The 19,858-nt window shown below is 41.9% G+C and overlaps 1 protein-coding gene across 2 annotated transcripts in view; it reads right to left on the reverse strand.

Annotated features, from left to right (window-relative positions):
- tmem68 (transmembrane protein 68) overlaps positions 1-19,858 on the reverse strand; it is a 62,599-nt gene that overhangs the window by 27,171 nt on the left and 15,570 nt on the right. For both annotated transcript variants that reach the window (XM_023284494.3, XM_055014098.1), the window contains one exon: positions 13,782-13,949. In XM_023284494.3, the coding sequence (XP_023140262.1) occupies positions 13,782-13,949 (168 nt within the window). The remainder of the gene's footprint in view (positions 1-13,781; positions 13,950-19,858) is intronic.

The raw sequence follows: 19,858 nt of genomic DNA on the forward strand, positions 1-19,858 counted from the left end.
CTTGTCAGTGTGTTTCCAGCTGGATCTAAAGAAGAATCTAAGAAAATGTATGTGATATTGGATGAACACAGCAATCGCTGCCTTGCAAGGTCTGAGTTTTTTGATCTCTTTAAAATCTGTGGTTGCTCCTACACATACACGTTAAAGACATGTGCCAGGATTAAAGTGACTACAGGGAGAAGAGCCTGTGGCTACATCATGGAGTCCACAGACAAATAGTTAAGCTTTCTTGTACCTATGCTCCTGGAGCGTAACGACATTCCAACCAACCGGTCTGAGATACCCACCCCAAACGCAGCTCGCCATCACTCTTACCTGAGACACATCGCTGATCAGATTCCTGTCCTCGACCTGGATGTGAACATAATCCTACTGGGCAGGGACATCCTAAGGGCACAAAAAGTCCGCAAACAGATAAACGGTCCAGACAAACCACCATTCGCCCAGGAGATGGACCTAGGATGGGTCGTCATCGGGGACGTATGTCTTGGAGGTGCCCACAAATCAACTGGTGAACAGCTACAAAACACTGATCCCAGAGAATGGTCATACAAGCTATCTACAGCTGTGCAACAGTCAGATCAAGGTGAAGGAGATGCTTAGTCAGACACTCAAGCACCAGCAGCATCCAATACTTATCTCCACATACACTTGTATGATGCAAGTTGGAGACAACATGGGTCAAATCATCTTCAGTCATACTGATGATGACAATAAACTTGCTCCACTGAAGGAAGATATACAGTTTCTCCAGATCATGGACGCAGAGGTACACCAAGATCACTCTGATAGCTGGGTCACACCTTTACCTTTTCGGTCTCCAAGGCAACTGCTCCCCAACAACAGGAGATAAGCACACGACCATCTCATCTCACTCCACTGCACACTGGAGAAACAGCCTCAGATGAGGGCTCATTTCATTGAGTTCACGAAGAACATCCTCCAACGAGGACATGCAGAGGTGGCACCACATTTGCAGCCCGGAAAAGGGTGCTTTTACTTACCCCTGTTCCCTGTTTGGAGTCTACCATCCCAGGAAGCCAAAAAGATACATGTGATCTTTGACTCAAGTGCACTACACACAGGTGTGTCACTCAACGACATTCTACTAAAGGGCCCTGACCTTAATAACGGTCTGTTAGGCTTGTTGATGAAGTTCAGAAAGGAACAGGTAGCCATCGCTGCCGACATTGAACACATGGTCCACTGTTTTGTGTTGAAGAAGGATCAGAGGGATTTCCTCCACTTCCTGTGGTACAGAAATAATGATCTTACCTGTGATATCGTGGAATACAAGACGCAGATCCACCTCTTTGGGAACAGTCTGTCCCCTGCTGTGGCCATGTATGGCTTATGGAGAGCAGCTCAAAGGGCTGAGACAGACCACGACAGCGAATGTAGAGCATTGGTCGAGTGTGAGTATACTAAGCTGACAATATATACTGACTTTAACCATTGCATATGTCCTGTCTAGTGGCGTATGCATATTTTATACATGCTAATAGTTATGCAGCTAAGTTAACACCGTTAGCTTCAGGCTATTGGGCTAATTTTAGGCTTTTGATTTGATGCTGGTGGCTCACAGTAGCATTCCGTTTGTCTTGTGTTTTCAGTTTCACAACTCTTTAGTTAATGTTTGTTTTGTTGTGTCATAGTTACTACGCCAAGGAACGCAGCGGAGTTATGTGATGATCGGCGTAAGTTTGTCCTTCCGTCTGTTTGTGGACTTACAGATCTGGATGAAGTTTTCATGGAAGGTCAGAAATGGCACAAGGACCACTTGATTAGATTTTGGCACTGATGCTTCTGATAGTCTGGATCCACGGATTTGTTCCAAGATTTCTGTATCATTGCGAGATAGCGGCACAGCGTTACTGTAACTACAACAAGTGAACACAATGTCAGCTACCTGCTGACGATAACATGATTGCAATCCTACTAAAATCAACTGCTGCAGACTTATCAGGACTTATCTGTCGGAAATCATACAACAACTGAGCAGCCTTGGCAGAGTACTGCACTCTCTGAGTGCTTTTCTTGTTCGTAGTTGTCACTGTGTTGTTAGTTGATAGATGTTAGTTTAATCAGTGTACATAAATTTAAGTTCAATGCCTCCATGGTTTTGGTTGTTCACATTTCAATCCTTACCTGCTACAGATTCCAGCTACCTTGCTTTATTTTTTTAACTTAATCTTTATTTACCCTTCTTGAAGTTCGTTCAGTATACATAATACAAGTTTCTGCTTTTTTTTTTCCAGTTTCCAGATAAAACAGCAACATCAAATTAAGCAAGACAAAATGGTACAGAGGACAAAACAAACAATAAATAAATAATTAAAAAAAACAATGAAAAAATAATTATTTAAAATGTAAAAAAATGATTTAAAAAAAAAAAAAAAAAAAACACCTTCTACTCCAGGCTGTCTACTCTAGGGTATAATTAGTAAACCAACATCATCTTTATACAATGACTGCATGTGGAATGTAGGTGTAACGCCCCTGGCCCGGCAAGTGTCAGGTGGGGTGTGTTTATAAATCCTGTATGTGTAAACAAAGACACACTACATTTTAGCTTTCTTTCAGCTCGGCTGCAGGATTTATTCTGCTTTCTCCAACAAGGAAATGACACAAAAATGTTCTATTAATTTTGTAAATTACTCAATAATACCAAATGTACAGACAGTATCTTGAATCTGACAAACAATTGTGGGATTAAGAAAACAAATGCACAAATATTTTTCCATGCAAACTTGTCTCTGTCACTTATATGGTCTTTGACATCACACCAAATCACACATAAAACAACACTTAAACGACCAGTGTCAAACTTTACTAATGCTGTGTTAACAACTTACTAGCAACAGGTCCGCTAGCCTAGCATGGTCGCGTGCAACAAAACAGCTCTATCTCTACAAATAACTTCAACCTAACTCAACTCTAAATATTGCATATTGTATCCAAGAATTCACAACATAATATGCCCTTATTCTGGGGTACATGCATATGGTTTTGAGGTTCATAAACCCACCTGTATGTGTAAACAAAGAGACACTACGTTTTAGCTTTCATTCAGCTCGGCTGCAGGATTTATTCTGCAGCAAGTGCCTTAATGTGGTTTTATGTTCCTCTCTGGCACTATGCGCCATCTAGTGACCTGTTTGAAAATTGTTTTAACACAGAAACCAGTAATACACCATGAAAGTCGGTCTTTTAAACATACTTAAATACAATGAAATAGTTTTTATACATTTTATATACAGGGGTATCTGTTTTTAAACACATTTTTAACATAGCTTATTTTTAGCAATGTGCTGTATCAGTTTCAATTACTTTTTAACCTTTTCTTATGACATATTTAACCTTTTAACTGTATTACCATTCATCTCAAAAATAAACATTTTAACTCATGCTGTCAAATGATTAAAAATTGTAATCAGATTAATCACAGCGTTGCTGTGGATTAATTCCGATGAATCACAATTAAATGTCATTCATTTTTAATCTATATTAATCGCATTTCATTTTGCATAGGGAAACAGATTCAAGAAAGAAGGGAATAGATACGCACTTAACATGTTTATTAAACACCTGTGCTTCGGTGAAAAAAAACTCTTTCCTTCAGAGTGTGCCTATTACTGTAAGTTGGTGGGCTGTTCCATCTTTGGGATTTTTTTGTATTCAAAAAGAGGGCCAACATGCTGTTTAGCACAGGGGTATTCAACTAAAATTCAAAGAGGTTCAGTCAGAGAAAATATATTAAAGCAAAGGTCCAGAAAATCTTAATGTCTAACTTGAATTAGTGTGATATATGTTGATGTAACCTAGTAGTTTTATTAGTGTCTGCATGTAATCCATAACTGACCGTCAAATCAAATAAATTCAGTACAGTTCAGAAACATTTTGACATTTATTCATAAATAATTTTTAATATAACTACATCTGAAAATAAAATGAAAAATAATGACTGAACAACCTGAACCAACTTTATACATCTTTAACAATACCTAAATCTCAAAAAATGTAAACAGCTGAACACTTTTACATTTTTTTCTGTCTTATATCATTCCCCTTATATCCCTGCTGCTTAATGGGAGAACTGAGCTGATAGCAAACAATAGTGGTGATAGAGGGCGACTTTGCCTACATCCTCTTTCTAATGAGAATTGCTCTGATCCATAGCCATTGACTCGGACCAAAGCCTAGGGGGATGAGTAGAGGGTCTGAATCCAACTGACAAAGTTCTGACCGAATTTGTATTGTTTCAGTGTTTGAATTAGGTACTGCGATGACACTCCATCAAACGCCTTTTGTGCATCTAAGGATATAATCACTGTTTTTGGTTTATCTTTTAGATATGACATGTTTAATAAATGTCTTAGATTGTCTCCATAGTATCTCCCCTTTACAAAACCAGTTTGGCCAGGATGGATGATTTGTGTGATTATATGATTAACCCATTCAACATTGATATTGGTCTATAGGATTGGCACTCGGATCTTTGCTCTCTTTATGTATTACTACAATCATTGCTTCTGTCCAAGATGGGGCCATAGTTTTCGATTCTAATGCATAGTGATATGTTGTTAGTAGTAAGGAGGTCAGTAAGTCTTTAAAGAATTTATAAAACTCATTTATATAACCATCTGGGGCTGGGCTCTTATTTTTCTTAAGTGATGAAATCACCTGCATAATCTCTTGTGTTGTAACTGACTCATCAAGCTTCTTAGCTACTTCTTCAGGTAGTTCAGATAATTTTATGTGCTTAAGAATGTTTGCTAGTTTCGCATCATCTGTGCAGGTGTCTGAATTTTTATACAAAGCTTTGTAATATTCTGCAAAGGCATCTGCTATTTTCTTTGGTTTTGTGATAAATATGTCTTGTGATTTTATTTTCTGTACTATGTTAGAAGATTGCTGCATTCTCAGCCTAAACGCTAATAGTCTGTTGGCTCTATTGCCATCTTCACAATATTTTTGATTGGTAAATCTTAGGTTATCCTCTATCTTGTCTAATAGTAAATTATTAAGTTCTCTGCGAGTTGTGTTAAGCTTATTTATAGGGGTATAAGATATAGTTTGTCTGTGTTGACTTTCTCTTTTATTCTGTCTTCCAATTCTTTTTGTTTAGCTTCCTTCTGTCTTCTTCTAGTAATGGTGAATGAAATGATACATCCTCTAATATAGGCCTTAGCACAGTCCCACGGCATTAAAGGAGATGCTTCAGTCGTAGTATTGATGTCCAGATATTGCTTAAGCTCTGCTGTTACAAAGGCAATACATTTTTCATCATTGAGGAGGGAAGAATTCAGTCACCAGTGTTTCAAAGTTTGTGAATGGCCTATATCCCATTTTAATACAACAGGAGCATTGTCAGAGATAGCGATAGGAAGAATCTTGATATTCTCCATCCTATGTAACTGAGCCTTAGGAGTAAAAAAGTAATCAATCCTTGAGTATGTCAAGTGTCTGCTTGAATAGAAAGTGAAGTCTTCGCCTCTTGGGAACTTGCTTCTCCACATGTCTCCAAGATCTGCGTCTGTGCTCTGGTATTTGGGCATTCTGCTCATTTTAGAGAGGGAAGTTGTAGAGGGATGTCAAAGTCCTGCCCTGGCCCCCTGTCTACCTTCTCGTCCCTCCCCTCTTCTCTCTCTCCCTCCTTTTCTCCTCACTTCTCTCTTCCTTGTCTTCTCCTCTCTCTCTCCTCACATCTCTCCTTTGCTCTCCCATCTCCTGCTCTTTCTCTCGGTCCCACCCCCCCTCTGTGCTACGCCCCTGACTGCGCTGGTGATCGGGGTTCAGTGACTCCAGCTGCGGAAGGGGCGCAGCTGCATCTGATCGGTCATCGGCGCCTGATAAGAAGCAGCTCGTCCCTCCAGGCTCCGCCAGATTGCAGCGTCTGCTACAATGACAAGTTGCTCTGGCCATAGGTACACTTCATTGCACATTCTCTGGCTGAGTTGCGTTTAATCCATATTTGTTCTGCTTGCAGTTTCTGCTGGCCGCACTGCCTGGTTTGCCTCTGTCCTGCCGATCCAGCCGTTAGTGGGACCTCAGTCTTCTGTTCGGCCTCTGGAAGAGGTCTCAGATCTCCCCGTCGACCCTGTTCCGCCCGGCCAATCTGCAGGGTGATCTGGACTCATGTTCTCCGCCGCGGCTCCCCGCCGCCGGTATCTGTGCCTGCCCACACCCACCATTAGGATTTCGATGTTAGTAGGTCTGCCGTTTTGGTAGTCAGCCTGATTCATTGGTTTGATTAACCTGGTTTCCAGTTTGTCGTTTAGTCTTTGCTTTTGTGAATGGAGTTTGGTTTGGTTTCGGTTTGTGTTACTTTTCATTATAAATAAACCTCCTTGTTTAATTTAATCTGTCTTTGCCTGATCTGTGTGCCTGTGCTTTGGGTTCTAACCCCCCTGCCCCGTGACAAGGGAGGCTGTTTATCCATTTGGTGCAATATTATATAGTGAAGGTCTCCTATCGGCAGCAGGCCAGAGCTAAACAGTATAAGCTCATTAAATAGTGTCTTATACTTCATCTGCCCATGATTTTTTTTAACTTTTCATCAGAATCAGAATCAGCTTCAATGGCCAAGTGTGTACACAACATACAAGGAATTTGGTTTTGACTGTTGGTGTCACCCTAGGAATATGGAAGAGAATAATAAAAATAAACTATGGAAAAAAGAACAGGGAGAAAAAAATAGTAGTGATCAAATTAAATATAACACAATATATACAGATATTTCCAAGCTAGAAAGGAATATATAAACACAGTAGTTCAAATGATAATTGCTATAAACTCAGTAGTGCAAATGATAATTGCATGATACAGTGCAGAAAGCAGAGAATGCTGTACATGGGGCAAAAAGTACTGTACATGTCCATTGGAATACTGACTGTTGTACAGGTATGGAGGAATGGCTTAGCTGTTTATCAGGGTGATGGCAGTGGGAAAGAAGCTGTTTTTGTGTCTGGTGGTTTTAGTGAACATGGCTCTGTAGCACTTGCCAGATGGGAGGGGGGAGAACAGTTTATGTCCAGGGTGAGTTGGGTCTCTGATGATGTTCCCTGCCCTCTTCCTCGTTCTAGCAGAGTACAGTTCCTGGATAGAGGGCAGGGCGGCTCCGATGATGTTCTCTGCGGTCTGTACTGTGCGCTGTAGTCTGTTTCTGTCCTGCTGTGTGGCTGATCCAAACCACACAGTGACAGAGGTGCACAGGAGAGATTGGATGACTGCAGTGTAGAACTGGATCAACAGCTCCTGTGGCAGGCCGTGTCTCCTCAGCTGTCAGAGGAAATATATCCTTTCCTGAGCCTTTTTCAGGATGGAGCGGATGTTCGTCTCCCACTTCAGGTCCTGAGAGATTGTAGTCCCAATAAGCTTGAAGGATTCCACAGCTGACACAGGGCTGTTGCTGATGGTGAGGGGGAGCAGTGACGAGGACTGTCTTAGGGGGACTGACCTTAAGTCCACTATCATTTCCATCGTCTTGAGTGTGTACAGCTCCAGGCTGTTCTGGCTGCATCAGATCACCAGCCGCTCAACCTCCTGCCGATATGCAGACTCGTCACCGTCCTGAATCAGGCCGATGACTGCTGTGTCATCTGCAGATTTCAGGAGTTTAACAGCTGGGTGCTTGGAGGTGCAGTTGTTGGTGTAGAGAGAGAAGAGTAGTGGAGACAGGATACACCCCTGGGAGTTTGCTTCAGCAGAGGGGAGAAGGTCTCCTATAATTGGTGATTTCTCGAAGGCCTCTTCCACTGAAGCAGGGTTGATGGCTGAGAACCAGTTCTTAAGTTTCTTAGAGTAGCTCTTCTTAGTCTCTTTGATCTCTTTGTTAGTTCCTGGCCTTCTTGAACAGGTCTCTGTCTCCACTCTTGTAGGCATCGTCCTTGGTGTGGCTGAGCTGTGGCAGTTTGATAGTGAAGGTGAACCATGGCTTGTTATTTTTGTAAATCCTGAAAGTTTTGGTTGGCTCACACGTTTTCACAGAAACTGATGCATGCTGTCGGAAACTGATATATGTTGTCACAGTGTCTCAGATCATCCAGGTTGTTGTTGGATGCTTCAACAACCTTCATGTTCTTTATCCGACAAGTGAGTTTCCTGAAGAAATGCTATTTGGCAATTAATTTGTTTTAGTTGCCATAGAATTTTTTTTTCTCTTGATTAGACTATAAAGACCCCTGATATTATAGTTAACAAATTTTAGTGTGTTCATTGATTACAATAAGTGGTTAATAAGACCTGGATACTGTGCTTTTGAACCAAGGACTGGAAATGTGAGATGGGGAGCTGAGGCAAACCGACAGTGGAGGAGATCTACAGTTGTGGTCAAAAGTTTACATACGCATGTAAAGAACACAATGTTGTGGCTCTCTTGAGTTCCCAGTTATTTCTACAACTCAGATTTTTCTCTGATAGAGTGATTGGAACAGATACTTCTTTGTCACAAAAAACATTCATGAAGTTTGGTTCTTTTATGACTTTATTATAGGTTAACAGAAAAAGTGACCAAATCTGCGGCTTAAGTCACCAAAATTGCTAATTCATGTTGCTGTATGTATATTTTTGACCCAGCAGATTTGGTCACTTTTTCTGTTAACCCATAATACAGTCATAAAAGAACATAAAAGAAACTTCATGAATGTTTTTGTGACAAAGAAGTATCTGTTCCAATCACTCTATCAGAGAAAAATCAGAGTTGTAGAAATACCTGGAAACTCAAGAGAGCCATGACATTATGTTCTTTACATGTGTATGTAAACTTTTGACCACAACTGTAGGTATTATGTGGACCCTATGGACTAGCAACAAGAGCGTAAACAAACCAAAGACAGCGGGGTATAAAAAGGGAAAACAAAAACTGCTACTGTTGTAACTAAGTTTAACTTCAATTTCTGACAGATCCTCTGAGAACAATAAGATCAAAACATGAAACATAAAACCACAGTTAGGACCATAACTACCTAACATTGATGGTAGAACAGTGGGACTTAGTCCCTGGCTACAAGTATCAAGCAGCGCAGGTGCACAGTCTAGTATGGAGTTGACTGTGCTTGGGGGTACTTGAGTCAGAAAAGGAGAAAGTAGAGTGTCCATCATTCAGACCCCTGCAACCATTGGTGATTACAAAACTTCAGACAGCCTTTTGTTCAAAAGTAACAAGGGACAAACCCAGAAGATTAAACAACAGAGGTAAGTAGAAAACAACTTCAGCATGCATAATTTTAGTTTCCTATTAGTGCATCAGCTTGTTTTTTTTAGGGGGAAGAGTAGCGATAACAAACACACTGCTCAAAAAAATTAAAGGAACACTTTTTAATCTAAGTATTGCATCAAGACAGTTAAACTTCTGGGATACTGAGCTGGTCAAGTAAGTAAAAGAAGTGGTTTTTAATCAGTTTCAGCTGCTTTGGTGTTAATGAAATTAGAAACAGGCGCACTAGAGGGGTAACACTGAGACACCCCTCAAAACAGGAATGGTTGTATACGTGAAGGCCACTGACATTTTTTTCCCTCCTCATGTTTTCTGACTGTTTTTCAATAGTTTTGCATTTGGCTAGGGTCAGTGTCACTAGTGGTAGCATGAGGCGATGCCTGGACCGTACAGAGGTTGCATAGGGAGTCCAATTCCTCCATGATGGCACATCAATACGTGCCATTGCCAGAAGGTTTGCTGTGTCTCCGAGCACAGTCTCAAGAGCATGAAGGAGGTCCCAGGAGACAGACAGTTACTCTAAGAGAGCTGGACATGGCCGTAGAAGGTCCTCAACCCATCAGCAGGACAGGTATCTGCTCCTTTGTGCAAGGAGGAACAGGATGAGCACTGCCAGAGCCCTACAAAATGACCTCTAGCAGGCCACTGGTGTGAATGTCTCTGACCAAACGATCAGAAACGGACTTCATGAGGAAGGTCTGAGGGCCCAACGTCCTGTAGTGGTCCCTGTGTTCACTGCCCGACACTGTGGAGCTCGGATGGCATTTGCCATAGAACACAGGAATTGACAGGTCCATCACTGCCACCCTGTGGTTTTCACAGATGAGAGCAGGTTCATCATGAGCACATGCGACAGACATGAAAGGGTCTGGAGAAGCCGCGGAGGACGTTATGCTGTCTGTAACATGGTTTAGCATGACCGGTTTGGTGATGAGTCAGTGATGGTCTGGGAAGGCATATTCACTGAGGGATGCACAGACCTCTACAGGCTAGACAATGGCACTCTGACTGCCATAAGGTATCAGGATGAAATCATTGGACCCATTATCAGACTCTACACTGGTGCAGTGGTCCTGGATTCCTCCTGGTGCACGACAATGCCTGTCCTCATGTGGCAAGAGTACGCAGGCAGTTCCTGGAGGATGAAGGAATTGATACCATTGACTGGCCCCAATACTCACCTGACCTAAATCCAATAGAACACCTTTGGAACATTATGTTTTGCTCCATCCAACACCACCAGGTTGCTCCTCAGACTGTCCAGGAGCTCAGTGATGTCCTGGTCCAGATCTGGGAGGAGATACCTCAGGACACCATCGTTCGTCTTATTAAGAGCATGCCCCGACATTGTCAGGCATGCACACAAGCACGTGGTGGCCATACAAACTACTGAGTACCATTTTGAGTTGCTGGCAAGGAATTTCAGAAAGATGAACCAGCCTGCCACATCATTTTTTCACTTTGACTTGTGGGGTGTCTTGAATTCAGCCCTCTGTAGGTTGCTAATTTTCATTTCCATCAAGCGACGTGGCATGTTTTCGTTCTTAACACATTATCCAGTCCATATCAATGTAGATATCCAGCTTGTTATTTTTTCCCATTAAAATATAATGTATTTTCAAAGTGTTCCTTTAATTTTTTTGAGGAGTGTATAAGGGTTTAAGAGTCAGACATTATGATCAGCAATTTTCACTGTTGTTCACATTAAGTATAAGGATACACTTAGTCCTTAGACTGTAGAGGGGACAACTATCTCCTGAACATACTTAAAGGCTTTCTTGGAATCCACAAACTCTCTGACCTCATCTTTGTGTGAAATCTGGAGCTTAGCAGTGTACACTAAGCCGTAGCGGACTCCTCTTTGTCCCCGTAAAGTCTTCGTTATGTCCGTGAACACAGCTCTGGCTTTGGCGACATTGGCGGTATAATCGGGGAATGTGGCAATCCGCTTTCCACTGTACATCAGTAGTGCTCGGTCCCGGACCCGCCTCAGAATCACCGTCGTAGTGTAATTTAGCAAGATCACTCGCAGCTTCTCTCAGTCTCCCAGTCTAGTAGGGACAGGTGTGCGATGACAACGGTCAATTTTTATGTCCTGATTCATGGCTGGTACTTCTCTGATAACTTTGGCCACTGCAGTAGGGGAGCTGGAATCTGGCTGCTCATCGATACCGATGATATGGATGTTTCCCCATCTCATTCGCCCCTCCATGTCCTCGCATCATTCTGTTAGAGATGTCACTTGGGTCCGTAGGTTGGTTATTGTAGTTTGTAAAGAAGCCACATCGTCAGACCTTGTTGATAGTCCGCCTTTAACCTCCAGTATGCCCATCTGCACGTCTGCGACTTCAGCTTGGATTACTGTTTTATTGTTCACAATCTCTGACCGGACTGCTTGCTTGTTCCCCACGAGTCTTCACACTGTTGAGGGGTAATCTTGTCCCATTCTGCATTCAGCAGTCATGAATCCTCAAATCATGATACTGACTCCAGCATGCTTGACAGTAGGAACTGAACATGCTGGAGATAATGCTTCACCTGGCCTTCTGCGTACCCTCACATTGACAGGAGGAAGATAAAGCTAGAAACTTGACTCATCTGACCACAGAATCTTCTTCCAATTCCTGGCTGTCCAGTTCTTGTGTGCTTGGGTCCAATGACTCCAGGCTAACCTCTGTCTCTCATTGATCAGGGGCTTCTTGAGAGCCTTGTGAGACCTTAAGTCACGATTTAAAAGTCTGCCATGTACAGTGTGGGTGGAACACTGGACACCAGTTTGGTTGGACCAATGCTGCTGAAGCTCCATGCGGATCAGGATGCAGTCATTTCTTGCTGAAAAAACCCTTGGACGCCCAGATTTTGGTTTAACTTCCAAGCTGTTGGTTTGTCTGTATTTCTGCAGTGTATCCAACTGCTGAAGGACTGCATCTACATCTGCACTTCCGTGCTGTCTGGCGGCAGCTGTACCCTTCCTGGCTGAGAATCTGTATCTTCAGGCATGTTTCCTGTGTTAGGTTCCTTGTTTTAGCTATTTTTGTCTCTGAAGAACTTTTAAATGTGCTGGCTTTATATAGACACAAAGCACGGCAACAAAAATGGTGTCTTTTAATAAAAACTCGTACCAAAATTACAAAATACTGTAAATATCCTGTGTATTTTTATGGAACCAATCAATTTTAAGTTCTTAATGGCTTTTTTTGGATTTGTTTAATACTTTGGCTGACTGTACTAAAGGAAATTGCACTTAAAGACCTAAGAGTGATTCTTAATGCAATATTTTGGCAAATGCATGGGGTGTCCCAAAACCTTTTTTTCCACCACTGTGTGAAGATGTAGAAATAAATCACGGCCAAATAAATTGCTAACCTGTTTCTTTTGTTTATTTTTCACTAAATTTGGTTATGAATTTTGAATTTTAAAGGAGGAACACATAAACTTGCACTTTGGTCACTGCATCAATTGCAGATACTTCTTCATTTCTGCTCATGGAAATAGAAAATTGCAATTTTTGGCTACTACCAAATATCACTACTCCCAAAACACAAAGAAGGCTTTTGCTGAATAGAGAAACTAAAAGAACAGAATTAAATTAACATTAACACTGATCAATGTGGACACAAACCCCTGCTTTGTAATCCTAATTTCGGGTATATTCGGGTCTATCTTATAGGGGCTTTCGACCAAAGAGCACCAGGTGCTAGGTTGGTTCAAAGTTGAGAGCCAGTGCTTTTTTGGTTCAAATCTCGTGCCGCCCCAGAACGGGTTTGTGTTTCCACTCAGAAGGAGCAAAGTTGGAGCTGCGTCATTGCGCCACCACAAAACGTGTGTACGTACTGCGTACATAGCCGTTCAACAGCGTTCACGCCGTACGGAAACCCACACAACAACAATGGAGGACTTCATTGGAGTGGTGTACATGGCTTTGCTAGTCTGTCTCGCCATCGCTGAACAGCAAAACCTTCTGTTAGGGGTTACCCATCGGCGTCGCCGTTCCAATGCCCGGCGATCACGTTTGAGAAGAAAGGTAATTATCAAAGACGTTTGGATACTTAACAGTAAACGTGCTAGCGTTAGCTTAGCTACTTAGCTTAGACTACGCTTGCATTGACTACTTAGCGGTTAAACGCGCAATAAGTTGATGACCATATCTATGTTTATCTTTTTAGATGTTTTTAGATGTCACCCCGCCCTCTGCCCGTGACGTGCTCGGCTCTCAACTCTGGCCACCTCTGGCCCAGCAACGAGTTGGTGCCCGAAACGGCCCCAGTTTTTGGAGCCCGGAGCCGCAGCTCCGGTGGTCGAAACACAAAAAACCGGCGCAAAGTCGGGCGCCGGCTCCAACTCCGAATGGGCTGCACCCCGGTCGAAAAGAGGGTTTATTTGGGTGAGAGTGATGTTTTTCCTCTACTACTGTGGCTCAGAACCTAACACTCTTCAAATTGGGAATATTATACACACAAGAAAGTGTAGACAAAAAAGACATGTTACATGCATAGTAAGCATTACTTGTGTAAAATCATTGTGTGTGCATTAATGTGTGTGTGCAATATGTCAGAGTGAGTACCTGGGATCTTGAAGAGGAAGTGGTCAGCCACAGAGTGGCAGGTCCGTCCTTTCTGGATGATAACATTGGCCAGGAAGTAGTAGTAGTCGACTGGGATGGCTCCATGATAATACACTATCAGAGCTGGTCCTTTGTCAGGAATCTTTTCCATCCCATGTATCTCATAGCCTGGCACAGGTACATGAAGTATTAGTACAAGAGGTATACATGCTGCTGTATTAGAAGCTGATAAGTGTTGTGGCGCTGTGAACATAAATTCTAATGTACCTTAGAAAAAACACACCAAAATATGCAAATAAGAAAAACATACTGTAGTATGAAAAAGTTTAAGGGCACTAAATGTAAAGTGAGTATGCACGCACACACGTGTTAATTAAAAGCTTTGCAGGTGACATATTACAGCTTCTTGCATGCAGAAGAACCATCATCTTTCTTAACCTGGTACCATTGTACTGCATGGATCTCACACACACACACACACACACACACACACACACACACACACACACACACACACACACACACACACACACACACACACACACACACACACACACACACACACACACAAAGGAAACAAAGAACATTCTGCTTCTCTTAACACATGCAGTATGTTCATTCCTGTGCACATAGAAAATATGACGTCAAAACAAAGAAACATCCTTTCTGGTACAAACCTAACATACAGACACTCAAGCACGCAGTTGTAAGGAAAAGTCAACATACACTTGCAAAAAACATGTACAGTGCTGTGAAAAAGTATTTGCTCCGTTCTCCACATATATTTGTGTCAGACCATCAAGCTAATTTTATTATAAAACAAACATAACCCAAGAAAACACAAAATCCCTTTATTAAATGGTTTTATTTATTAAAGGATAAATGCTCTCCAGTCTCTCCTTGCTGTATGTGAAAAAGTAATTGTCCCCTTAGATACCAATCAACCAAATGACCAAATTCATTTGGCAATTGGGTTCAATTTTACCAGTCACACCTAAATACGGTAAGGGAAGTAAATGTTTAATCCACTGACCATTTCATGATTTTGGCCACATACAAAAAAAAAAACAAGCAGCCTATAATTTGGATGGTGGGTCTATTTTAACTGTAAAAGACAGCATATCAACAAAAACATCCAGCAAAAACACATGATCTAACAGTTCTAAAAAAACATTTTCCATTAATCAAGGGAAATAATTATTTGATCCCCTTCCTACCAGCAGGCCCATTCTGCTTTAGAAACTAATAATCTGAACTAAAGATAAAGATAAGGAGATCTTATCTTTAGTTCAGATTATTAGATTCTATTTACCAGTTAGATGTACATATGTGAAAGAAATCTATCCAATTCCACTTTTCATCTTCAACTTCACCATGATGGGCAAGACCAAAGAGCATCCAAAGATGTCAGAGACAAGATTGTAGAGCTTCATAAGAGAGGGTTACAAGACCATTGGCAAGGATCTTGCGCAGAGGGTGACAACTGCCAGTGCAATCACTCACAAATGGAGGAAAGACAAACAATCAGTCACCCTTGGTCTGGAGCTCCACATAAGATCTCACCTCGTGCAGTATCTCTGATCATCAGAAAGGTTAAGGATAATCCCAGAACTACATGAGGAACTTTTTAATGATCTCAAGGCAGTTGGGATTACAGTCACCAAGAAAACCATTGGTAACCATTGTAATTGTATAAAATCCTGCAGCACCACCCACAGGGTCCCTTGTCTCAAGAATGCACATGCACGGGTCCGTCTGAAGTTTGCCAATGAGCATTTGAATAATATTCAGGAAGGAGGCTTGGAGGAATGTGATTTGGTCAGATAACACCCAAACGTAGCTCTCTGACACCAATCCGACCAGCTGTGTTTGGAGAGAGAAGAATACTGACTATGAGCCCAAGACCACCATCCCTACAGTCAGGCACAAAGGTTGAAACATTATGCTTTTGGGCTGTTTCTCTGTCAAGGGTACAGGATGACTGCAACGCATCAAGGAACATTGAATGGAGCTATGTACCAAGAAATCTTGCATGAGAACCTCCTTCCCATAGCCAGAGCACTTAAAATAGGTCATGGGAGGGTCTTCTGACAAGATAATGACCCAAACCATATGGCCAAGGCAACAAAAGAGTGGCTGAAGAAGAAGCACATTAAGGTGACATGGTGGTCCAGCCAGTCTCCAGACCTTAATCCTATAGAAAATCTATGGAGGGAGCTGAAGCTTCGAGATTCTAAGCCACAGCCTCAGACCCTCAATTATCTGGAGAGAATCTGTCAAGAGGAGTGGTCTAAAATACCTCCTGAGATGTGTTCAAACCTGATGACCAACTACAAGAAACGTCAGACGTCTACTCCACCAAATACTAAGTCATGTTTGGGGATCAAATACTTATTTTCCTTGATCAACTGGAAATTAATTTTTAACTGTTACGTAATTTATCTGGACTTTTTTGGTGATATTGTGCCTCTCATAGTTACAATAAACCAATTATATTAAATTATAGACAGCTCATTTTTCGTACGTGGCCAAAATCATGAAATATGCTGGGGATCAAAAACTTATTTCCCACTGTATGATTACTGCCAGGGTTGTCGAATTTAAATATCATGTACATAGAACTTTCTGGCATTGTAAAGTAGGCTAAAGGATCTCAAAAAGCAGTAAATGATGACATGTTCTTAAGAGATTCAAGAGCAGATGCAAAACAAAGTCACTGACATTTATTAGAATCAGAAAGGTTTTATTGTCTAGTAGGTTTTCACATACAAGGAATATGACTTGATGTTACAGTGCATAACAGTAAGCAGCAAATCAAATCAAATTAGCAGTAAGTGTAATCAAGGGTTTATAAATCCTTCTGCCACAGAAGAGGGCCTCGAACACTTTCTATCTTCCCAGCACACTTTAAGATCCTGGAGGGTCGTGAGTTTGCAGTCAATCATCTTTTCGGCTGAGCAGATGATATGCTGCATTCTGGTTTTGTCCTCAGCAGTGGCAGCAGCGTGCCAGATGAACATCCATGGACGGTGCTGTAGGAGGATGAATTCAATTTCAGAAGTACAGAAGTGAACCATCGTTGTCTTTGGCAGGTTGAACTTCTTTAGCTGCTGCAGGAAGTACACCCTCTGCTTAGTCTTCTTGATGAGGGAGCTGATGTTCAGCTACCACTTGCTCATCCTAACGGCGTGATGATAGCAGGGATGAGAATGACAAATGGAAAAAAACTCTGAAAATGTCTGCCGAAGGCGCCCCCCCTCCGCCGAAAATAGGCGGATGTTGTCATTAACATAAATAGCGAGTGATGTTTACAGATAGCAATGCCGATTTCCGTTCTCACAGCTGTATCTGATTTTGCAATGCGCGTTGCCGAAAGATGTCGGTGGCGGGATGGTCATCACAAGCCTCGGCTCGCGACGCGTCGGCCAGCCGGCCGCTTGCCTACCCCTACCCCCCCTACAATTTTCTCAACGGATTTACACAATTCACAAAAACTATACTTTCGGCGGAAAAAAACTCGGAATTCCGCGGATCCGCGGAAAATTCTCATCCCTGTGATAGTTGCGGGGGACTAATCATACAGTGGTGGAAAAAAGGTTGTCTGACATCCTTAAAATTTTACACAATTTTAAATATTATCAAATAAATGAAATATTTGTAGAAAAATCTTTTTTGTGTTTAAAAAGGTATGGCTGCATTACACAGACAAACAAATACAAATGACATTTGTTGTTTATTGTTTACAAGAAAAACTAACAAAGCTAAATTCTTGACAATTTAAATATATCAGTTCTCAACACTGACAGTTCAACAAATAGAGAATGTGTTTAAAACTGAACAAAAAATAAGCCACCACATCATCAAATTAATATATAGTAGTCCTGGCATTTGCACGCAGTAGAACTCTAATCCTGGCTGGCATGTTCCCCACGAACCTTTCACACTGTTGAGAGGTAATCTTATCCCATTCTTCTTGAATTATTGCTTTTAATTCTTCTAAATTCTTTGGTGTAGGCTTTGAAACGATCTTTTGATAATTTATCACAGATTTTCAATGGGGCTCATGTCCGGGGACTGAGCTGGCTATGAAGACCTGGATACTGTGCTTCTGCAGCCAAGTTCTACTGTCCCTGGAAGTGTGGCAAAGGGCATTACCTTGTTGAAACATCCAGTTTTGACTTCAATGGAACAGTGCAGAAGGGACCATGTGGGTGTCAAGAATGGTACAATGTGCCATCACAGACAGTTAGATGACCAACACCAGCAGCACGCATGCATCCCCAAACCATGATACCGCCTCCACCATGCTTGGCAGTAGGTACTGTACATGCTGGAGATAATGTTTGAGATAATGTGATGATATTCCACAGGTTTTCAATTGGACTTAGATCTGGTGATTGAGCAATACAAGACATGGTTCCAATGTTCTGGTTCTCTATCCAGGCTCCAACTGACCTTGCTGTGTAACAAGAGGCATTGTCTTGTTGGAAAATCCAGACATTCGAGGCAGGAAAGAGTTTTCCAGCTGATGGAAGAAGACTGTTTTCAAGAGTAGCCCTGTACATGACCTGGGTCATTCACCCTTCACATAATTGCATTTGCCCTGTTCCACCCATACTGAAACAACCCCAGATCATCACTGATCCACCCCCCATGTTTTACTGTAGGGGAAAGACAGTCTGGTTTGTAGGCTTCTCCCGGCTTCCTCCTAACCAGTACGTTGGCTGGAGTGGGCATCAACTGACAATTGGATTAATCACTAAAGAAAACCTTAGCCCAATCATCAACAGTCCAATCCTTGTTCCCCAGCAAAGAGTAACCGGGCTTTCCTCTGCCTTTCGTTGCTGAAGGGCTTCTTCCATGCCCTGCCTGACTTCAGACTAGCTTCAAGAAGTCAGTTTCGAACTGTCCTTGCCGAACAAGTCACATTTCTCAACAGTACCTACTCATTTTTAAGGTCAGTGGAGGTCTGATGACGATTCCTGACACAGGAACAGATGAGTGCACAATCATCTCATAGGGTGGAAAGACATTTCCTGCCGCGACCAGCTAGCATTTTGGTAGTACCATGTTCAGCTTGTTTTTTCTTGGTGTGATGAACGGCTGTCTTGGAGATCTTCAGTATTTTTTTGCTACCTGTCTCTCATTCATGCCAATGAATATATCAATATAGCCATCATACTGTTTCGCGTCTTCCATTTCGAGTTGCTTGGTTCTACCAAAATAACTTATTTTCTGAGAAAATGCTCCTCCTGATCTGATTGGATCAGAACCTGCTACAGGCCTGTAAACAATTCCAGTACCTGCCTTCAAAAGAGATCATTGTCATTCGGTGGCAGCTTCAGCTTGTTGTGCAGTTCTCTCATGTGTCTCTGAATACGGGTAGCTGTAAGCATGAGAGAATGCCTTGCACCTCTACAGGTGCTGACGTGGCTGTAGATGGATTGTTCAGCATTTCGGCATATTGCTAAAATGTTGGTGGTTGTGGGATGTGTATCCACACCTGCCCCAATGTAAAATATATGACAAAATCCAAGAGATTGTAGCCAAACTACCTCCTGAAACTAGCCTAGATTATAATGTGGTGAAAGCCCCTCTTCTACAAATGTATAAACTGGAACCTGAAGGTTATTGAAAAAAAAATTGAAATCTAAAAGTCTCATAGTCAGACTCATGTTGGGTTTGCGAGGGAAAAGAGAACTCTGTTTAATAAATGCAGCACAGCTTTAAAGGTTATAGTTTTGATTCCCTAAGGGAGCTAATTCTATTGGAGGTGATAAAGAGGTGCATCATTGTGTTTCTAAATTAATAGAAGGTATGCTCACTTACCACAAATGTAGTGGTCATTAATATTTGTTGAGGCATGAGACCATGTTCATGTCCTCTCCAGAAATGGCCTGCCTCAACCCTGCTGTACATGCCAAATATGGTCATTTACTGGGTCCAAACAAAAAAAGCCAAAAGGGTTTTTACTGCCATGAATTCTAAACATGTTATCACAGGCTGCAGCGCAGCAGATCCTGCAGTAACAGAAATGTGTAGATGTAAATCAAGCAGAGCTTCACATTAAAAGTTCT

Source organism: Amphiprion ocellaris, chromosome 10, assembly GCF_022539595.1.
Source record: "Amphiprion ocellaris isolate individual 3 ecotype Okinawa chromosome 10, ASM2253959v1, whole genome shotgun sequence".
Taxonomy (NCBI): domain Eukaryota; kingdom Metazoa; phylum Chordata; class Actinopteri; family Pomacentridae; genus Amphiprion; species Amphiprion ocellaris.